General features: G+C 34.5%; 1 protein-coding gene across 1 annotated transcript; it reads right to left on the bottom strand.

Moving 5' to 3' along the window:
• Positions 1–9,940: 9,940 nt before the first annotated feature.
• On the bottom strand, positions 9,941–10,486 carry LOC105056216 (oleosin H2). The gene has a single exon (XM_010938327.3). The coding sequence runs from the start codon at positions 10,421–10,423 to the stop codon at positions 10,043–10,045; it is 381 nt and encodes a 126-aa protein (XP_010936629.1). The 5' UTR covers positions 10,424–10,486; the 3' UTR covers positions 9,941–10,042.
• Positions 10,487–20,554: the final 10,068 nt, after the last annotated feature.

Below are 20,554 nucleotides of genomic sequence, written 5' to 3'. Positions count from 1 at the left end.
TCCCTTGTTGGTCCAGTTCTGCTCTACTATGACAGCTCTGGAGCCATTGCTCAGGCGAAGGAACCAAAGGCACACCAGTGGACGAAGCATATTCTGCACCGCTACCATCTCATCCGAGAAATTATGGATCGAGATGACGTCGATCTTCAGAAGATCGACGGGAAGGAGAACCTGGCTGACCCATTCACTAAAGCCATTGCAGTGAAGGAGTTCGACAACTACAAGTCAAAGATGGGTATTAGATACTGCACCGATTGGCTTTAGGCCAAGTGGGAGATTGTTGAAAATAGTGTCCCAAAGTCAATCGTCAGTCTGTTGATGGTTGTGCTCATTTTTATATTTGTACATGAATTATGAATTAATAAAAATTATTTTGATATTTTTCATCACAAAATATTTCATCTTCTAATGAACTCCTATGTTGTGGTGAAGTTCTTAGGACTATTTAGACTCGACAAAGGAGGATTTATCGTTTAGTCCTTAAATCTTTTTACGACCAAATGATACGTTGTTACTAAGGACGACAACGTTTATCAAGCATAGGTCATTGTGTGCCATATAGGTTGGTTGTCCTCTTAACCAATGAGTGTGGAGACACTGGTATGGTATACAAGTGAGATGTAAGGGTGCATCTGCACTGAACGTAACCGACTTCGGAGCTATTTCTGCTGTCAAGATTTGCTCTGATGGAATATGGGTATAAATATCCCTTCGACCTAAGACCGCCACGGTGACTTGCAAGCAACTCACTGCACTTAGGCACTGAACTACCTGAATTTTTAATTCAGTGACGGAAGGCTGCTGGGTGTAGTCAAGTACTTGACTTGTCGGTGCGTGTGTCAAGATGGAATTGACCACTCCAGTTTAGGAGCTGTGTACAGTCGTGTTTCAATTTAGTAAAACCTTGGCCAGGGTAGTCCTTGTGAGGAGTCACAGGATTGTTTGAGTTGAGCACGATTCGGATGATCTGATCAGGGTTGACAGTTTAACCCAGAGTCATCCTAAACACAGGGGTCAAAAAGATGAATTATACAGTAACCATATTCATGTAGGTTCTGAGTGTTGCGATTGTGACTCTTTGACCTATCCGGACGTCGGGTACCATTGCTAGATGATCACTTCGATTAGTACAGGAATTGGTTCCTGTGCTACCAGCTTAGGTTCGAACCTGCAGGGTCACACACATTAGAGGTTCCTATCTGATCTGATGGCTAATGTAGAATCCTACATGTTTGAGACTCAGTGATCGAGAATCAGGATTCTTTGATCATGAGTTCCACACATTATGGGTACCGGGGTCAAGAGTCCCACTGGTTGGGATTTTTTGATCAGGGTTACATATCGATGAATTCTGATGCCTGATTATCCATCGAATTTGAACTTAGTATTTATGAGAGATTTAATTAATAATTTGATCGCTAATTAACTCAATTTGATTGAGTAATTATTTTTGGATCAAGTCTAATTGAATTGGATTCAGTTGGGTTTGACCCGATTAGGTTAAGAGTTGACCTAATCGTCGAGATGGTTTGGTCCCTGATTTGATCAGGAGTTGGGCCTAGTCAATTTCTGATTTGATTAAGATTTTATTGAGCCTAATTAAGCCTAATTAAGTTGGGTTTAAATTAATCTAATTGGACCTAACTTATTTGGTTCAATTAGGTTGGTTTAAATAATTAAACCACCTTGACCCAATCTCCATGCGCTACCTCACTTCCATTGCACCCATATGAATTCATGAGAAGGAACTTCTCATAAATTTTTTTCTCATGCCAAGCCCTCTCCACACCCCACTTTAATGTGTCAAATGAATGGATAAGGATAATTGGTTGGCCATTCAAATTCAAAATAAAGTTTGAATTTGAATGGGCAATCAATCTTTGCACCTTATCCTTTTTTTTATGCCCCATTTATTACATGAGAAATGATTTCTCATGAAATCACTCCATGCACAATTTAAGCCATGCCTCACGTCTTTAGTAGATAAGGGATGAGTTGGTGTCCATTTGAATTTAAAATTTGATTTGAATTCAAATGTACAATTACTTATCTTTATCCTTTCTTTTGGATAAGATGTTTGATGTTGTTATAAAAGGAGGAGAAGAGTGGGGTGTGCAAGAAGAAGATTTTTGAAGAAAAATTTTGGGGTGGGAGAAGTCTTGTGCGTAAGAAGGAAGTCCATATCCTTCCAAGAGAAAAAGAAAGAAAAGAAAGAAAAGTGGGTGCAAATTTTCCGATGAGTTCCCTAGAGTTTTAGCCTGGGGTTCGGGAAGTGAGAAAGAGAGCTACGAGTGTCGTGAGCCCACAAAATCTCAAAGAGATCTTCAACATCCTCTCAAGCACATCTATTGATGATCCAGAGCATCCAAAGAATCGACAGACATCGATCGAAGGAGTTCGATCAGCATCGGCCGTCAAAAGAGCTCTACAATGAGCTAGCACTCATGAGGAGTCGATCAGATCGAGAGCTTCATATGGACAATCCACAGAGGCCAGACACACTGTGTGGCTACGTCATGATGATTAGACTCTTCCAACGATGATCAGATTGTGGCGATCTACTACCCGCACAAAGGTATTGTGTTCTGAACACATTACAGTAAAGTGTTTACTGTTCGAATTTGAATTTCAAATTTAAATGCATGCATGCTATATATCATATTTAGATCCTAATATAGGGTAAATTTATCTTAATTAATTAGATTAATTAATATTTTTTCGCAGTAAAATCATAATTTTGAAAAAATTTTAAAATTATCATTTTACCCCTGCACTGAATTTCGCCCATAATACAGGGATATCATAATATCATAAATTTCTTAATGGATGATAGGAAGACCTGGAAAGAGGAGTTAACAACTTCAATTTAGCATTTTCTGCAAAGGTGTCATAATTTCTATGAAAGGGTGTCCTAATTTCAAAGAAGAAGTGTCATAATTATGTTTCAGCATATATTCATCATCTTTTTTTCTCCATGCCATATTATGACATTCTGAGAGTCATGACATATGCAAAGGATGATAGAAAGATTTGGAAGGAGGGGTTAAGAACTTCAGTTTAGTATTTTCTGCAGAGATGTTATAATTTCTGTAAAGGGGTGTGATAATTTCAATGAAGGGATATCATAATTCTGTTTCTATATATATTCATCATCTTTTTTTTTCTATGCTATATTATGATATCTTGAGAGTCATGATATAGACAAAAGATAATAGGAAGATTTGGAAGGAGGGGTTAACAACTTCAGTTTAATATTTTCTATAGGGGTGTCATAATTTCTGTGAAGGGGTGTTGTAATTTTTAAGAAGGGATGTCATTATTCTGTTTTCACATATATTTATCATCTTTTTTTCTTCGTACCATATTATAACATTCTGGGAGTCATGATATAGACAAAAGATGATAGAAAGATCTGGAAGGAGGGGTTAATAATTTCAGTTTAATATTTTCTGTAGGGATATCATAATTTCTATGAAGGGGTGTCATAATTTCTAAAAAGAGATGTTATAATTCTCTTTTTCCATATATTCATCACTTTTTTATCTCCATGCCGTATTATAACATCCTGAGAATCATGATATAGGTAAAGGATGATAGAAAGATCTAGAAGGAGGGGTTAACAACTTTAGTTTAGCACTTTCTATAGGAATATCATAATTTATGTGAAGGAATATCATAATTTCTAAGAAAGGATATCATAATTCTGTTTCCCTATATATTTATCATCTTTTTTGCTCTGTACCATATTATGATATCTTAAAATTTATGATATAGATAAAGGATAATAGGAAGATCTGGAAGAAGGGATGAACAACTTCAGTTTAGTACTTTCTGCAAGGGTATCATAATTTCTGTGAAGGGATATCATAATTTCTAAGAAGGGGTGTCATAATTTTATTTCTACATATATTCATGTTTATTCTTCTGTGCCATATTATAATATCCTAGAAGTCATGATATAGGCAAAGGATGATAGTAAGATCTAGAAAGAAGGGTTAATAATTTCAGTTTAGTACTTTCTACAGAGGTATCATAATTTCTATGAAGGAGTGTTATAATTTTTAAGAAGATATGCCATAATTCTGTTTTCCCATATATTCATCATCTTTTTTTCTTCGTACTGTATTATGACATCCTGAAAGTCATAATATAAGCAAAGGATAATAAAAAGATCTGAAAGGAGGGGTTAACAACTTCAGTTTAGCATTTTCTGCAGGTATGTCATAATTTTTACGAAGGAAAAAAGGTATCATAATTCTATTTTTTCATATATTCATCATCTTTTTTCCTCCGTGCTGTATTATGATATCTTGAAAGTCATGATATAGGCAAAGGATGATAGGAAGATTTGAAAGGAGAGATTAACAACTTCAATTTAGCAATTTCTGTAGGGATGTCATAATTTTTATAAAGGAGTGTTATAATTTTTAAGGAGTGTCATAATTCTGTTTTCATATATATTCATCATCTTTTTTTCTCCGTACCGTATTATGACATCCTGAAAGTCATGATATAGGTAAAGGATGATAGGGAGATCTGAAAGGAGAGATTAACAACTTTAGTTTAGTATTTTCTACAGAGGTGTCATAATTTCTATAAAAGAATGTCATAATTTCTAAGAAGAAGTGTCATAATTCTATTTCCATATATATTCATCATCTTTTTTTCTCTATACTGTATTATGACATTCTAAAAGTCATGATATGGCAAAGGATGATAGAAAGATCTGGAATGAGGCGTTAAGAACTTCAGTTTAGTATTTTCTATAGGGGTGTCATAATTTCAGTGAAGGAATGTCATAATTCTATTTTCACATATATTCATCATCTTTTTTCCTCCATACTATATTATGATATTCTAAGAGTTATAATGTAGGTAAAGGATGATAGGAAGATCTGAAAGGAGGGGTTAACAACTTTAGTTTAGCATTTTCTATAGGAGTGTCATAATTTCTAAGAAAGAGTGTCATAATTCTGTTTCTATATATATTCATCATCTTTTTTCTTTGGTGCCATATTATAATATCCTAAGAGTCATGATATAGACAAAAGATGATAGGAAGATCTGAAAAAAAGGGTTAACAACTTCAGTTTAGCAATTTCTGCAGGGATGTCATAATTTTTGTGAAAGGATATCATAATTTCTAAGAAGAAATATCGTAATTCTATTTTCACATATATTCATCATCTTTATTTTTCTGTTAGTCTTGGATGCCATAACTTAATTTCTGAAATCACATGTTAAAACAACATATCATAATTTTACCACAGTAAATCATATGTCGAATACATGATGTTATAAATTTCTGCAGACATCATAAAATTATACAATATTATAAAAAATTAGGAGAAATTATGCTCTCTCTTGTGTTAGTTGACTGCATACATAAGCATCAAACTCATCCAAAAATGAATCGATAGATGGTATAGTACTTTCAATTATTTGTTGGACTATTTCTGCTACTTGATGGAAAGTATTTTTTTATCTTTTTACGGATCTTTTTGGTTTTGTTCAGAAAATTGTCAGTAGAATTCTTGTTCATATTTTTCTTTGACTTCTTTAACTTTTTCTCCAATCTATTCTTAATTCTATTCTCTTGTGGGTGATCTTTCGTGGTGATTTGGTCAGGTTCTTAGATAAGAAGTTGTATACTTGATTGTGTATATTTGATTAAGCTACACAATTGGCATCCACTGCTCTTCTGAATAATGGTGTTAGATCATCCATCACTAAATTAAATGCGTCTTCGGACATGGAGGCTACCTCTGCAAGCTTCATCATCCGATAACTCTTCAAAACATATCTACCATCAATAGGATGTTATATTTATAATAAAATTTTATGACATATAACAAAATTTCATAAAAATAAATTAGGACATCTTAATCTATATAATGTGAGTGCATACCATGATTTTCTGATGCTTTTATCAGAAAATTGAATATTGCAGTTGAAATCATCAAATTGGTATTTCATGTCCTTGCACCATCTCTTCAAGAAGTACTTATCTAGAATATGAAACACTTCGCTTTGATAAAGGACTAATAAGGCATGCCTACATAAGTATCTATTGAACTGAAAGGATCAGTACTGGCATTTGACCTCCTCCAAATGGTTGTCATATGAAACGACATAATTTTTTATAATCTCTTTGCTTATTCCATCAACTTCAATCCTCTCAAATGATTTTACGGAATATATAGCACAGTTGTCAACTTCTTCAATTAATTTTGCATTTGATGCAGCCATTTCAAGGATCTTATTCTAAAATTTTTTAAATATATGTCTTGTATATTTGGCTGCTGCTTGCCTCTCAAAAAGTAAGGATGTCTTTAAAAAAGCATTTGTTTGCAACGATTTATTATCTAGCTTATTTTTTGCTTCATGTCTTTTCTCCAAGACATCTTCGTGCCTATCAATGAATTTCTTGAGTGTAGTTTTCGAATTTACGAACCCATCAAAGAAGTGATTGAAGCTCTCACTCCTCTATGAAGATGACATGCCTATATAGGATTATAAAAAAAAGAGATTCATTAAATATTCTCATATATTAGAAATTTATAAATATGCACGTAAATCAAACATAATGTCATAGAAATCAGTGAAGAATATATCCTTAAGATAAACTGAAACCCATTTATCCCGACATTTATAAAGATCATTTAACCAATCTATAGCCTTGCATTCTTCATATTTCTTCATGAGTTGTGGCCATCTTTCCTTGAAAGCTTGTGTCATAACTGTGTCATATATCGCCTCATTAAATTCAAATATAAATTTGGGATTGGTAGTACATATATGGCTGATCTTTTTAGGGATCTTCTTCAATATATGCCAAAAACAAAATTAGTGCCATGCAGTGGGGAAAACCTCCATGACAGCGGCCTCGATTGCCTTATCTTGATCGGTTATGATGGCATTGAGTGGTTGAACCCAATTTTCATCCAGCCATGATTGGAATATCCACTTAAATATCTCAGTCCTCTCATCTGACAATAATGCATAATCAAGCAAGGTGGACTGTCCATGATGGTTAACTCCAACAAATGGACAGAATGACATTTGATATGTGTTTGTCAAATAAGTTGTGTCAAAGGTCAATACATCACCAAAAGAGGAGGAGGATATTTTTTTACCTTGGATGGATCCAAAAGATAGTCCTGAGCTATCCATTGTCATTCAGATCCCAAGTATAAAAAAAATTTACATTTTAAACTTGTATCTGTGTGAAGTGCATTACCATTGACTATGCATCTCCTTCTTTTAGCTGACTCTGATGTTCCTGATAGATGAAATTATGAGTATCATTCTCTGTGAAATTCAATTGCCTTCTATCCCCTTTCTTTCTTGCTATGATAGAGTATATTTGAGTTGTGGGTATATTCACGACATATATATTGCTAATCTCTGTTTTTTTTGGTGTGTTGATCCTTCGATGGGACCATAGATAACCGACAGTTGATATGCACAGCTCATGGTTATGTTTTAGCAAACATCATCCAATGTCTACTTACCATTCTTAGAACTTAGTCTTGCTTTTATTGATGCCTTACAATCAATTTTTTTTAGTGTCCTTAGGATTCATAGAATTACCTATTTTCCTAGATTTTTCTTCCCTCTAACATGCTAGGTGCTTGAAGTATATTTTTTTCTTGTCATTGGACCTACTGCACATGATTGTGATTCCAAAACCAACTCTTCTTGCATATCCATTGTAGAAATTGTACACATCATTTGTTGAATTAAACTCTATTCCAATGTGAGGATCAACATAATCATTATCTGCATTTGGGTAGTAGGAGAAGGTGCATTCTTTTGAACAACATCGGCAACCCCATCCAACTGATCATGTTGGCTATTTTTCAGATCTATAATTTTAACATCATCTATAGAAATCTCTATACAAGATCAATAACATCGATGTTAATAGTGTTAAGTGACGTTTTCTCTAGAGGATATTAATAATTGTACAAAGCATTGGCTAAAATATGATATCTAGAGAGTAATAATATGGTCAGGAGATAAAAAATTTTTAAAAATATGATATTTCAACTTATGACACCTCTTCACCAAAAATAAGACACAACTTCAGAAAGTTATGATACCCTAGCACAAAAAGAAAAACTGAAGATTTTGGTTCTTTTATCAGGACTTTTCATCATCTGTTGGCTAGAATATAACTCCCAAAATATCATAATACGGCATAGCAATAATTTGATCTAAAAATATGAAAAGTGGACTTATGACACTTCTTTACAAAATTTATGACACTCCTTTAGAAAATTATGACATCCAAGAGCAAAACCAAAAACTACCGGTTTTGATCCTCCATACCAAGACTTTTTCACTGTCCATATGACACTGAAAATGTAATAATACGGCTCTGAGACAACTTAAGCTGAAAATATGAGAAATATGAATATCTCAATATAAAACAGAAAAATAAATATTTTGATCCTGCACTATTCAACTGTCCATTGTCATAAATATGACACACAGAAAGCAATAATACAGCCAGGAGATAAAAATTTTCTGAAAATACAAGATTTAGACTTATGCACCCCTTCACAAAATTATAATATCTCTTCAGAAATTTATGACACTCCAACATAAAAAGAAAAACTAAAGATTTTCACTCCTATCAGGACTTCCCAACATCCGTTGGCTAAAATATAATTTTCAAAATATTATAATATGGCAAAGCGACAATTTGACTAAAAAATATGAGAATTGAATTTATGACACCCCTTCACATAATTATGATATCCAAATTATGATATCTAGACATAAAATCGAAAACCGAATGTTTTGATCCTCCGTATCAAAATTTTTTCACTATCCATTGCCTAAAATATGATTAACTGAGCTCAAGTTAACATTTCTGATATTCAAGAAGTGACTAGGTTAAGTAATTTATGACATCCTGACATAGTATATGGTTTCCTAATATATTAAATTTTTCTAAATACCAAAATAGTTGATGTAATAAAGAATTTATGAACAAAATTGTAAAAAACAATCTACGAAGAATTATTTACTTTCTGTTGGGGATGATATTTTGTTTCGAAATAATAAAAAAAAAATTTAATTACTTACTTCAACCTCGGATCAAAACAGATCGTATACCCGACACTCAGATCACTTTTCAGAGCGAGGTTGGAGTAAATACCCGACACTCAGATCACTTTTCAGAGCTAGGTTGGAGTAAATACCCGACACTCAGATCACTTTTCAGAGCGAGGAAGAATTTTCCTCCAACCTTGGATGCTATCTGCTTCTTTAGACCCGACATCTAGAACATTTTTCAGAGCAAAAAAGAATTTTGCCATAAATAGCTTTCGAATGTCTTTAGGTATCTTGGTGGGGATGGCATTTTCGTCTGCTCAAAATTAAAAAAAAAAAATTGATGGAATATTAACATACGTCACGTTGACAACACACGCCACTCCCCCACTTTTCAAACGGACATTCAAGAAGGATCATGTCCCATCTTTATATGCCAGCTCCGATCTGCACGGACCAATAAGAAATCATGAAGGATCATGTCCCATCTTTATATGCCAGCTCCGATCTGCATGGACCAATAAGAAATCACGATGGGGGCCAGCTCGGATTTTCTACACCGCAAGCGGTGTACAAAGGATTACTCAACCATGTTAACAATCAACAAAAAAAAAAAAAAAAAAAAAAAAAAAGGGAAAAAACTTTTCCGTACAATGACCTTTTCTTCTTCTGAAATTAATATTCTACCTTATGATTTTAATCCAAACCACCTGCCAGGCGAAAGAGTGGCAACTACTACCAAAAAAAAAAAAAGAGTGGCAACGGCTGCACAGAATCCTCTTAATCGTACGGGCGGACATGTTTAGGGTGCATGTAGCAAATTAAAACCACGGCATTAATTTATAATACAAAGCTAGAAATTTTTAACTTGTACATAGATGACAAAAACCACGGCATTAATTTATAATACAAAGCTAGAAATTTTTTACTTGTACATGGAAGACAAGGTCTATCTGGAAGACTTGGATCCCAAATCCACTTAACAGGCAGCTGAACCCCTCGGAGGCCTGCGCTTCGGCCCTCGGCGACCCTTGACGTAGCTCACCACCCACGAGAGCGACATCAGCGCCGTTAGTCCGGACGCCCCCGACGCAAGGAAACCCATCACCGCCAGTCCAATCGCCAACGCCGCCGGTACCAGCACCGGGCTGAAGATCACGAACAGCGGCGTCACGACGGCGAACCCGATGACGGTGCCGGTGAGGATGATGCCAGAGAGGGCGAGGAGGATGCCGCCGATGGGGAGGAGAGTGACCACCGCCAGTACATGAGAGGCCGAAGGACCCTTCTGAGGGAGGAGGCCTTTGATGCGCTCCTCCATCGCCGCTGGTGGCGGCGCCTGGTGATGCCGCTCCGCCATCGGTGATCAAATTGGCTGCAACCGGAGGAGACTAAGTTACTGCCCACGGAGGAGGCGAGGAAGTGGTGGAGTTTATAAAGGAATTTAGAGGTAGGAGGGACGGCGCATATACGTGTCTGTAGGGCTGACACGTGTGGCGCGGCGGGGGTGGCATTACTTGGCGAGCTCGCATGCACCATGCCACCTCTCATCTTGCATATATGTTGCTTGGAGGGTCTGGGTCTGTGAGATGGCCCAAAACACAAAAAGGAACGGGTGACACGAACTAGCAGAAGATGATTCATGGAAGAAGCACTTTAATGCTTGGATTGGGTCGAAAGCGTTGTGTCCACCAGGCAGAAGATCCAGAAACACCCGATCTTTGTTGGACCATTTGATGGTTCGGCAAGGCATATATCTTATCTATCATGCATGCTGGCACGTGGCTTCTTATCTCTACATCCACTGCACCCTATAGATGAAACGAAAAGAATTCGCACCACAGATCCAACACATATTAAGCCTACTGTTGCTGCAAAGCTTCGAAGGAAAAATAGTGAAGTCGGTTTAGAACCGAGCTGGAGTATTAAAGAGAATCAAATTGATAAACTCTATAGATGATTCTGCAAAAGAAGTCATAAAATTAGTAGGTACCCTTTGGTCCAAGATCTTCTGATGTTTAAATCAGTCGGAGTCTTGAAAGCAAATAATGAAAAATAAAAAAGTAGAGAGAAAGGAGTGTAAAGTGAAATGGGGAGAACTCAAATTGTTTTTAGTGGGAGAATTGGAAAGAGTTCGGTAGAGTTTGGGCTCTATGAGTTCTGACTTATACTTACCTTCGGAGAGTACCCTATCTCCTTTATATAAGAAAGATTAGTTAGCTGTTAAGCCATGGAGAGAGTTTGTTAAGCTGTTGGTAACTGTTTCATATGAAGAATCTATTTATTATGCCGTTAATTTATTATAACAGAATGACCAGTTATAAGGAGAACGTTTGTTATCATTCACCTACATGGAGTATAGCTATAACATAGCTGTAGCACAACTGCAATATAGCTAGAAGATAACTGACTTGAGCTAAGTCTAATGAGATCGGTCAAATCTGATGTCCCCTTGTTTGGAATCGAATAATATATCGATAGGTCGATACTAATCTGATATGACTTAGAGCAGTTTCAATAAACTTTCAGATCAGCTGATGTGATACGAAGATATTTCTCCCGTAGGTTGGTAAAATGCTAATCTTAGCTGATGCAAGTCAGCAACATATTAATCTCAATTGAAACTGCCACATGGCCAAAGGTCGATTAGGTGTACCAATATATTACCCCTCATTTTTCAGACACGAAATGACATTTCTCATATCGGGTGTGGGAAGTAGAACAAGAGATATTTTTCGACTTTGGGTGCCAACAATAAATGTATTGTACAGTGATTTTGACTATATTTATTATTTAATGATTTGAAGCGACATGACGCTCTTCGAAAATGACTCATCGGATCCTCCAGCAATTATGAGGGCTTTAGAAAATTGGGAAGCCATCATTTACTAAGAGATTATGATTGGGTTTATCAAATGCCTGCCCACCATTTGTCAATTCACCATTGGTTATCACAGTTCTCACATAGGTTAATCCCCGTGGCTTAATTTGGGCATAGGTGCATCGAACAGTCCTTTTTTAGAGTCGTTAGATTATTGCCGAGTGTCACCAATCTGACGATGGCTGATGTTGATCTGAGCCATCAATCATTTCTGCAAATAGAGCAATCTTTATCCTAATAGTTATTTTATTGTTTACTATGCAAAAGTGCTGCTGAAGTTTTTCCAAAAATCTCTTCACCTCTTTGCAACCACTAGCACCACCAGAGCTGGAGAAGAGAGGTTTTTCAAAGTTGCTGGAGCCGGAGGAAGAGATTTTTCAAAGTCTCATCTGAAAGGAGTATGCCCTACAAGCCAATCGAAATTTATATTTTGATGAATTTTTTTTTTATAATTTTTCAGACTTATGTAATTGATATTTTATAAATATAAGATATTTATTTTTCATCATATGCCGCATCTTACTTTTGTAATGATTATGATAAACTTCATAAATCAGGATAATAGCTTTAGGGTTATAATGAGATCATATCTATGAGATCTAAAATTTTAAAAATCTTGATTTAGAATATTTTTAATTATAGAAATATTGAGTAGGAGATCAATATTTCGGACAGACTAGCACTTCCTATATATGCTCGATGGAGAGGATGGCTGATTTCATAAGCTACTTGTGTGAGACACTAATACAAGAATATGGGTGCTCATTAGAAAATGAGTTCACTGAATTGATTCAATTTAAGAAACATCTTATGGAATCTACTTACCCATCAAAAGATATTTTCTTATAGTGGGAGTTGTGTATATAATTCTTTGATCTGAGACTACCATAGAACCTTGTATATATAAATTCATATTTTGTTTCATACTCATTCATGACTTAGTCATGTATGGGATGATCTGGATATGGTGGAATGTGTATGAAGGTTGTGACTAGGTCAATATGGAATCGATCACTCCTGGTAAGAAGAGATCGCATCCTACTTGCTCTAATCGATTGATGATTCAGGAAGCCTTTGATCAAAGCAGGATAAAAATTAGAAAGATTTTTTAATATTTTATTAATTTAATCATCATTAAAGATTAAGAAAAATATGAATATGATATTGGATTTGACATAATTTCATACCCAGAGTCATATTCGGGATGCAGGATGATCGCAAGATCGAATTGCATGGTAACTTTCTATTAAGAGATATTTTTGGTATTTCTATCAAAATTTTATATTTTTCAGGTAGACATGATACATTGCTAGATGTCAATCTTGTCTTGTAGATTTGATCGAATTAAAGAGTTTCATTTGATCACAAATTAGAAAGGATTCTACTTGCTGAAATCGGGATAGCTCGATTGGATCTAGATCGATTAGATTAAATTTTAATCAAATCAAATTGACTTGCACTTGGACCCATTGCTGGCTAGATGTGGAACCCAATGGGTTATACACAAAGAAAATTAATCAAAGGTCTAATTGGATTAGATCATATTTGCAAAATAGATATGCTAACACATGTTGCAAATTCTAGCTCTTTGTTTCGAATCGGGTTCAAAATTGATTCCAGATTGGGCTAATTAAATCCAAATTGAGTTAAACCAATTTTGGATTTGTATTGGGTCAACCCATGGCTGGATGAACCAGAGATTAGGCACCATATAATCAGCTCCCTATGCGCCAAGAATTTTTTTTTGCACGTGGGATTTGTTTTTGTGCACAAAAGATGAGTTGGCATCCCATGAGATGGGACGCCCCTTCCATAATCTTATCTTTTTTGTTCCATGCTAAAATAATTCATGAAGAATCATGATTTAATTCTAGGCATAGAGGAGTTTTTCTGTGGCTAAATCACTTCATGATTTATTTGTGAAAATTTGATAATGTTTGAAAACCTAGCTAAATCTATCCAGGTGCCACCTAGAGTCCAATCTATTAAGGACTCTTAAAATTGATTCACGTCACCTTAATTTATCAATTTTTCTCCACCCCATCTTCAGATTAGCACCTCAATTGTGGTCCTTTGGATGGCCAAAAAGTGCTGATCAGTGGTGGAGAAAAATGCCGCCCAGTGAAGCCTCGCGATGCAATAGAGAAACATCGAGAATTTTTTTTTGAAGTGACTTTCTATGCGAAATATCTCTCGGATTCGTTTTTCGATGTTTGCCATATGTCAAATGCTTCCAGATGGGTGTGAAAATTTGACTTGGAGTGTGAGATAATCTGGATGGGTGCGAGTTGTCACGTGGAGAGGGCGCGAGTCAATTATGAATGTATCCCATCGCTAACTATATAAAGGGGGCTGCGTTGAGGATTTGTTCACTCAGATTTCTAATTCCATCTCTTCTTTTTTACACTCTCTCTTTATTATCCAATTAGTCTCTTCTTTTTTTTTGTTAGAATAAATCCAAAAATAGTAAGGACAAATCCAATTTTAGGACAAGGGCCTAGAAAGAGATTTAAGGAAGACAAGGAGACAAGAAAGGTAGAGATAGGAAGGCTAGGAGGAGAGGAAGAAGATCCTGAGATTCTGCTGCCTAAAAAAATTCTCAGAGTAAAAATTTTAGAGGAGAAATCATCTTAAAGAGTTGGTGTCCTGATCATAGCCCTACGTGGATCACCGTTGGAGGGCAAATATTTAGGCGCTTGGTAGAGGTTTTGTCGAAGTTTTGGAATAAACATTGTAGGTATTCTTCTATAGCTTGAATTTTATTATAAATATATTATATATATTTGTTAATCATCAAAAAGATGTTGGTTTAAAGAATTTAATATTTAAGATTTTATAGTTTAAATTTTTAAAATTCATTATGCTTCCACTGTGCATGTTCTCCCTGAAACCCTATAGTAGTATCAGAGCCGATCTTGTTTGGTTTAATCATATATATACAATATTTATGTGATGCATATTATGATTTATGCTATAAAATTAATTATACTATGAATTATGCTTTCATATGATGATATGAATTGATGCATATCTGATCCACCACTTCATCATTCTGAAATAAGATTGTCCTAGCATAACGGGGTTATGCTGCAAGGTTGTCCTAAGATGATGAATGTTCATATATTATACTGAACATATAAAATATTTAATACTGATATATATTAGTGTGAATTAGCATTATATAGTTACAATGTGCTTGAGACCAAAGAAGCCCTCATGAAAAAGTTATATTAAGTGGTAGTGATAAACAACTATGGGTTAACCAATTTTTGATCAATTGATCAATTGGTGTCTAGAAAAGTACTAAAGATGGTTCTTTAATTAGTTTCGTTGACTGATCTGATTAATTTATTGGTGTTTAAGGGAAGCAACAGGGAGACCCCCACCTACTTATCTGGCCAATTTGGTTAAGCGACCTTAAAATTGAAAAAACCTTAATATTGAAAATACTACTAGGGGCCTTCCTTCATGCTAGGTTAATATTACATCATGAACTATGGTAAGCTTGTTGTATTATGATAAGGCTTGTCATAAGGACTAATATAATATAATCCTGGTGTATAAAAGATGCTTAAGGCAATTTGAACATACTGCTTTGTTGTGTCACCACAAGGACAGTTATATTTGAATTTGATTGTATTGAAATAAAGGATCTTACTTAACTAAAATATTATAGCTTGTTGTATTACCACAAGATTAATAATATTTTAGAGATCAAGATATAATATTAAAAATTACATGGGATACAATTGGAAAGAGTTTCCTACCTATAAACTCATAAGGGTTTGTTGTGTTAAACACAAGATCGTTATGAGGAATTAAGATCTCAATCCTATTAAGATAAATATAGAATATATCTCATTCGTCATAGTAGAGGGTTATAATGTTCGATAAAATAATGGAAGGTATAATTAAATCTAAAGATCTTATTTAATTGTATAAGTCAACATAAGTTGTTTGCTTATGTAATGTTCTTTATTTATTGTAGATTAAATTTTACAAATGGCATCTTCATTATCATTGTGAGAAATTTTAGATTCCAACAAGTTGATCGATCTCAATTTTATAGACTGGTTGAGAAATTTAAAAATTATACTCACTCAGGAGAAGCTCTCTTATATTCTTGATGTCCCTAAAATACAAGAGGTTGGGGATGATGCCACTGAAGAGGAGGTATCCACATACAGGATGTGGAAGAATGATAGTTCAACTATCAAATGCATCATACTGGTCTCTATGAGCAATGAATTATAGAGACAGCATGAGAGCATGAATACTCAATCCATACACCTCAATCTTAAAGAGTTGTATGGAGAACACTGTAGGACTGCTAGGTATGAGATATCTAAGCAGTTATTCCATGTTAGAATGACTGAGGGATCATCTATACAAGATCATGTCCTGAAGGTCATTGACTTGATCACTAGATTGGGTCAATTAAATTTTGTGATGGATGAAGAATTAAGTCAGAATTTGATCCTACAATCTCTCCCCGAATTATTCGCTCAGTTTGTCATGAATTATCACATGAACAAACTGAATATCTCTTTGTCTGAGCTATTAAACATACTTAAAACAGCTGAGAGCCACATAAAAAAGGAAAAGACTTCACTTCTTCTTGTAGGTCAAATTTATAAGAAGAAATCAAGCTTTAAGGGTTCAAAAAAAGTATTGAACCCTAAGGGTGGCAAGATGAAGAAGAAGGAGAAGAAAGTCTTCAAACAAGGTACCTGCTTTCACTGTGGCAAGGCAAGACACTGAAAAAAGAATTATAAGTCTTATCTTGCAACTGTAAAGGTTGGTGCAAGTGACGCATCGAAAAGTATGTATGAGATACATACAATTTTATCATTAAGTTCTTTCAATTCAAACTCTTAAGTATTGGATATCACCTGTGATTTTGATATATGCAAGTCATTGCAAGAGCTGCAGAATATTAGAGTGTTGAAGAAGGGTGACTTTGAGCTCTATAGTGCTGGAGGAGAGTCCATCCAAGTAGAAGCTGTAGGGACATATATGTTGAAGTTACCTTCTGAAAATATCTTAGAGCTAAAAAACTGTTATTATATGCCTAAGATCATTAAGAATATTATTTCTGTACTGTTGCTATTGCAACTAGATTTTGAAATAAATGTAAAGAGTAATAGTTGCTCAATTTTTTTTCTAATAAAATTTTTTGTTATGGCATTATTAATAATGATCTTCTGATTCTATCTAATGATAATAATTTTCATATTGATGAAAGTAAAAAGTGAAAGAGAGAAGAAATAAATAATACTTTACTTTGACATTATCGACTTGATCATATAAATGAGATGAGAATTTATAAGTTATACAAAGAAGAATTCTTTGATCCTTATGATTATGAATCATTAGGAACTTGTAAATCTTATCTTATGGATAAAATGACTAAGACTCCATTTAGTAAACATGGAGAAATGACAAGTGAGTTATTAGGACTTGTACATATTGATGTATATGGTCCTATGACAACAGAAGTCAGAGGAGGATACTCTTATTTTATTACGTTCACTGATGATTTATTTAGATTTGGATATATGTATCTTATAAAATATAAATCTGAAGTCTTTGATAAATTTAAAGAGTATCAAAGTATGATCGAGAAATAAACTAAAAAAAATATTAAAATCCTTCGATCTGATCAAGGAGGAGAATACTTATCCAATAAATTTCTAGATCATCTTAAAAAAAATAAAATTCTCTTAGAGTGGATCCTCAATTATACATCACAGCTAAATGGTGTAGTAGAGCGAAAAAATCATACTTTATTAGATATGATGCGGTCCATGATGTGCTTTACAGACTTGCCTATTTTCTTCTAGGGATATGCCCTAGAAACTGCTATCTATATCCTCAATAGAGTACCTTCAAAATTTGTGTCAATTACTCTATATGAGATATGGAGAGAAAAGAAGCCTAATCTTAAGTATCTTAAGATATGCGGCTGTCCAGCTTATGTTAAAAGAAACTTTGGACATAAGCTGAGTGCTAGGATAGATAAATGCTTATTTGTAGGTTATCCTAAAGAGAGTATAGGATACCTCTTTTACCATCCCACTGAATAAAAGATGTTTGTCAGTAAACATGCCACTTTTATGAAAAAAAATTTATCCTAAAAAGAGGCAGTGGAAAGAAAATTGAACTTAGAGAAGTTCAAGACCTACAAATAGAAGTACAAGATACTTCTCAATCAGAAGTACCCATTGATGAGGTACAACCACAAAATATACCTCCTCTTCGAAGGTCAGGTAGAGTGCGAAATGCACCTCTAAGGTATGGGTTCATTGTTGAGAATAATGAATTTCACATCATTGAGAATGATGAACTTTTGATCTATATGAAAGCTGTCATGACTAGGGACTCAGACAAATGGCTAGAGGCTATGAAATTCAAAATGGACTCTATGTACTCCAACCAAGTGTGGACATTGGTTGATGTACTAGAGGGTGTGATTCTTATCGGATGTAAATGGGTCTATAAGAAAAGATTGGAGTAGATGGTCAAGTTGAAACCTATAAAGCCAGATTGGTGGCTAAAGATTTCAGACAAAAATAAGGTATTGATTATGATGAAATATTTTCACCTGTTTTCATGCTCAAATCTATACAGATTATGCTTGCAATAGCAGTATACCATGATTATGAGATTTGACAAATGGATGTGAAGACCGTCTTCCTTAATGGTTATCTTGAGGAAGAGATTTACATGTCTCAGTCAAAAAGATTTATCTCAAAAGAAAGGACAAATCGGGTATGCAAGCTTAAGAAATCTATTTATGGATTAAAGCAAGCATTGAGGAGTTGGAACATCCGCTTTGATGTTACAGTCAAAGAGTTTGACTTTATCAAAAAATATGGATGAACCATGTGTATACAAGAAGACTAGTGGGAGTACCATTGTCTTCTTAGTTTTATATATGGATGACATATGTCTCATTGAGAATGATATTCCAATATTACAATCGGTCAAGACATGGCTATTAAGTAAGTTTTTCATGAAAGATTTAGATGAAGCATCCTATATACTAGGTATAAAGATCTATAGAAATAAATCTAAGAGGATGTTAGGCTTGTCCCAATCTAGGTATATAGATTTAGTACTAAAAAGGTTTAGCATGAGTGGGAGTAAAAGAAGTTACTTATCCATGAGTCAAGATATATATCTCTCTAAAAAAATATTTTTTTAAATACCAGAAGAGAGAAATAGAATGAGTTCTATTCCCTATGCTTTGATAGTAGGGTCGATTATGTATGCTATGCTATGTACCAGGCCTGATGTTGTCTATGCCTTAGGCATAGTTAGTAAATTTCCGGCTGATCCAGAAGAGGATCATTAAAAATTAGTAAAAAATATTCTTAAGTACTTGAGAAGGACTAAAGATATTTTTCTGATATATGGAGGATCTGATCTAAAACTAGAAGGTTATTCTGACTCTAGTTTCCAATCAGACCCTGATGATAGCAAATCCACTTCAGGGTATGTCTTTACTCTAATTGGTGGAGCAATTAGTTAGAAAAATTCTAAGTAGCAAACTGTAGCTAACTCAACCACTGAGATAAAGTACATAGCTGCAAGTGAAGCTGCTAAGAAAGCTGTCTGGATGAAGAAGTTTATTACTGAGTTGGGTGTCATTCCTAAGATTGAGAATCCAATACCACTTTACTGTGATAATACTGGAATAGTTGCTCATGCAAAGGAACCGAGGTCTCATCATAAATTTAAGCATATTCTAAGGCACTTCCATCTCATTCGTGAAATAGTCGAAAAATAAGATGTAGTTATTGAACAAGTAGAAACAAAAAATAACATAGCAGATCGTTCACTGAGGCTCTACCACAGCAGCAGTTCGATCACCACCTCGATTGTATGGGGATAAAATATAAAGGTGATTGACTTTAGTGCAACTGGGAGATTGAAAGGAGTATACCCTACAAGCCAATCGAAATTTGTATTTTGATAAATTTTTTTTGTAATCTTTTAAACTTATATAATTGATATTTTATAAATATAAGGTATTTATTTTTCATTATATGCTGCATCTTACTTTTGTAATGATTATGATGAACTCCATAAATCAAGGTAATGGCTTTAGGGTTATGATGAGATCATACCTATGAGATCTAAAATCTTAAAAATTCTGATTTAGAATATTCTTAGTCATAGAAATATTGAGTAAGAGATCAATATTTTGGATAGAGTAGCACTTTCTATGTATGCTTGATGGAGAGGATGACTGATCTCATAAGCTACTTGTATGAGACACTAATACAAGGATATGGGTGCTCATTAGAGAATGAGTTCACTGAATTGATCCAATTTAAGAAACATCTTATGGAATTTACTTACCCATCAAAAGATATTTTCTTATAGTGGGAGTTATGTATATAATTCTTTGACCTAAGACTATCATAGAACCTTGTATACATGAATCCATATTTTGGTTCATACTCATTCATGACTTAGTCATGTACGGGATGATCTGGATATGGTGGAATATGTATGGAGGTTGTGACTAAGTCAATATGGAATCGATCGCTCCTAGTAAGAGGAGATTGCATCCTACTTACTTTAATCGATTGATGATTCAGG

This window comes from Elaeis guineensis, chromosome 13 (assembly GCF_000442705.2).
Source record: "Elaeis guineensis isolate ETL-2024a chromosome 13, EG11, whole genome shotgun sequence".
NCBI lineage: Eukaryota > Viridiplantae > Streptophyta > Magnoliopsida > Arecales > Arecaceae > Elaeis > Elaeis guineensis.
Note: the sequence above shows the minus strand (reverse complement) of the source record. Positions and strands in the feature narration are given on the sequence as shown.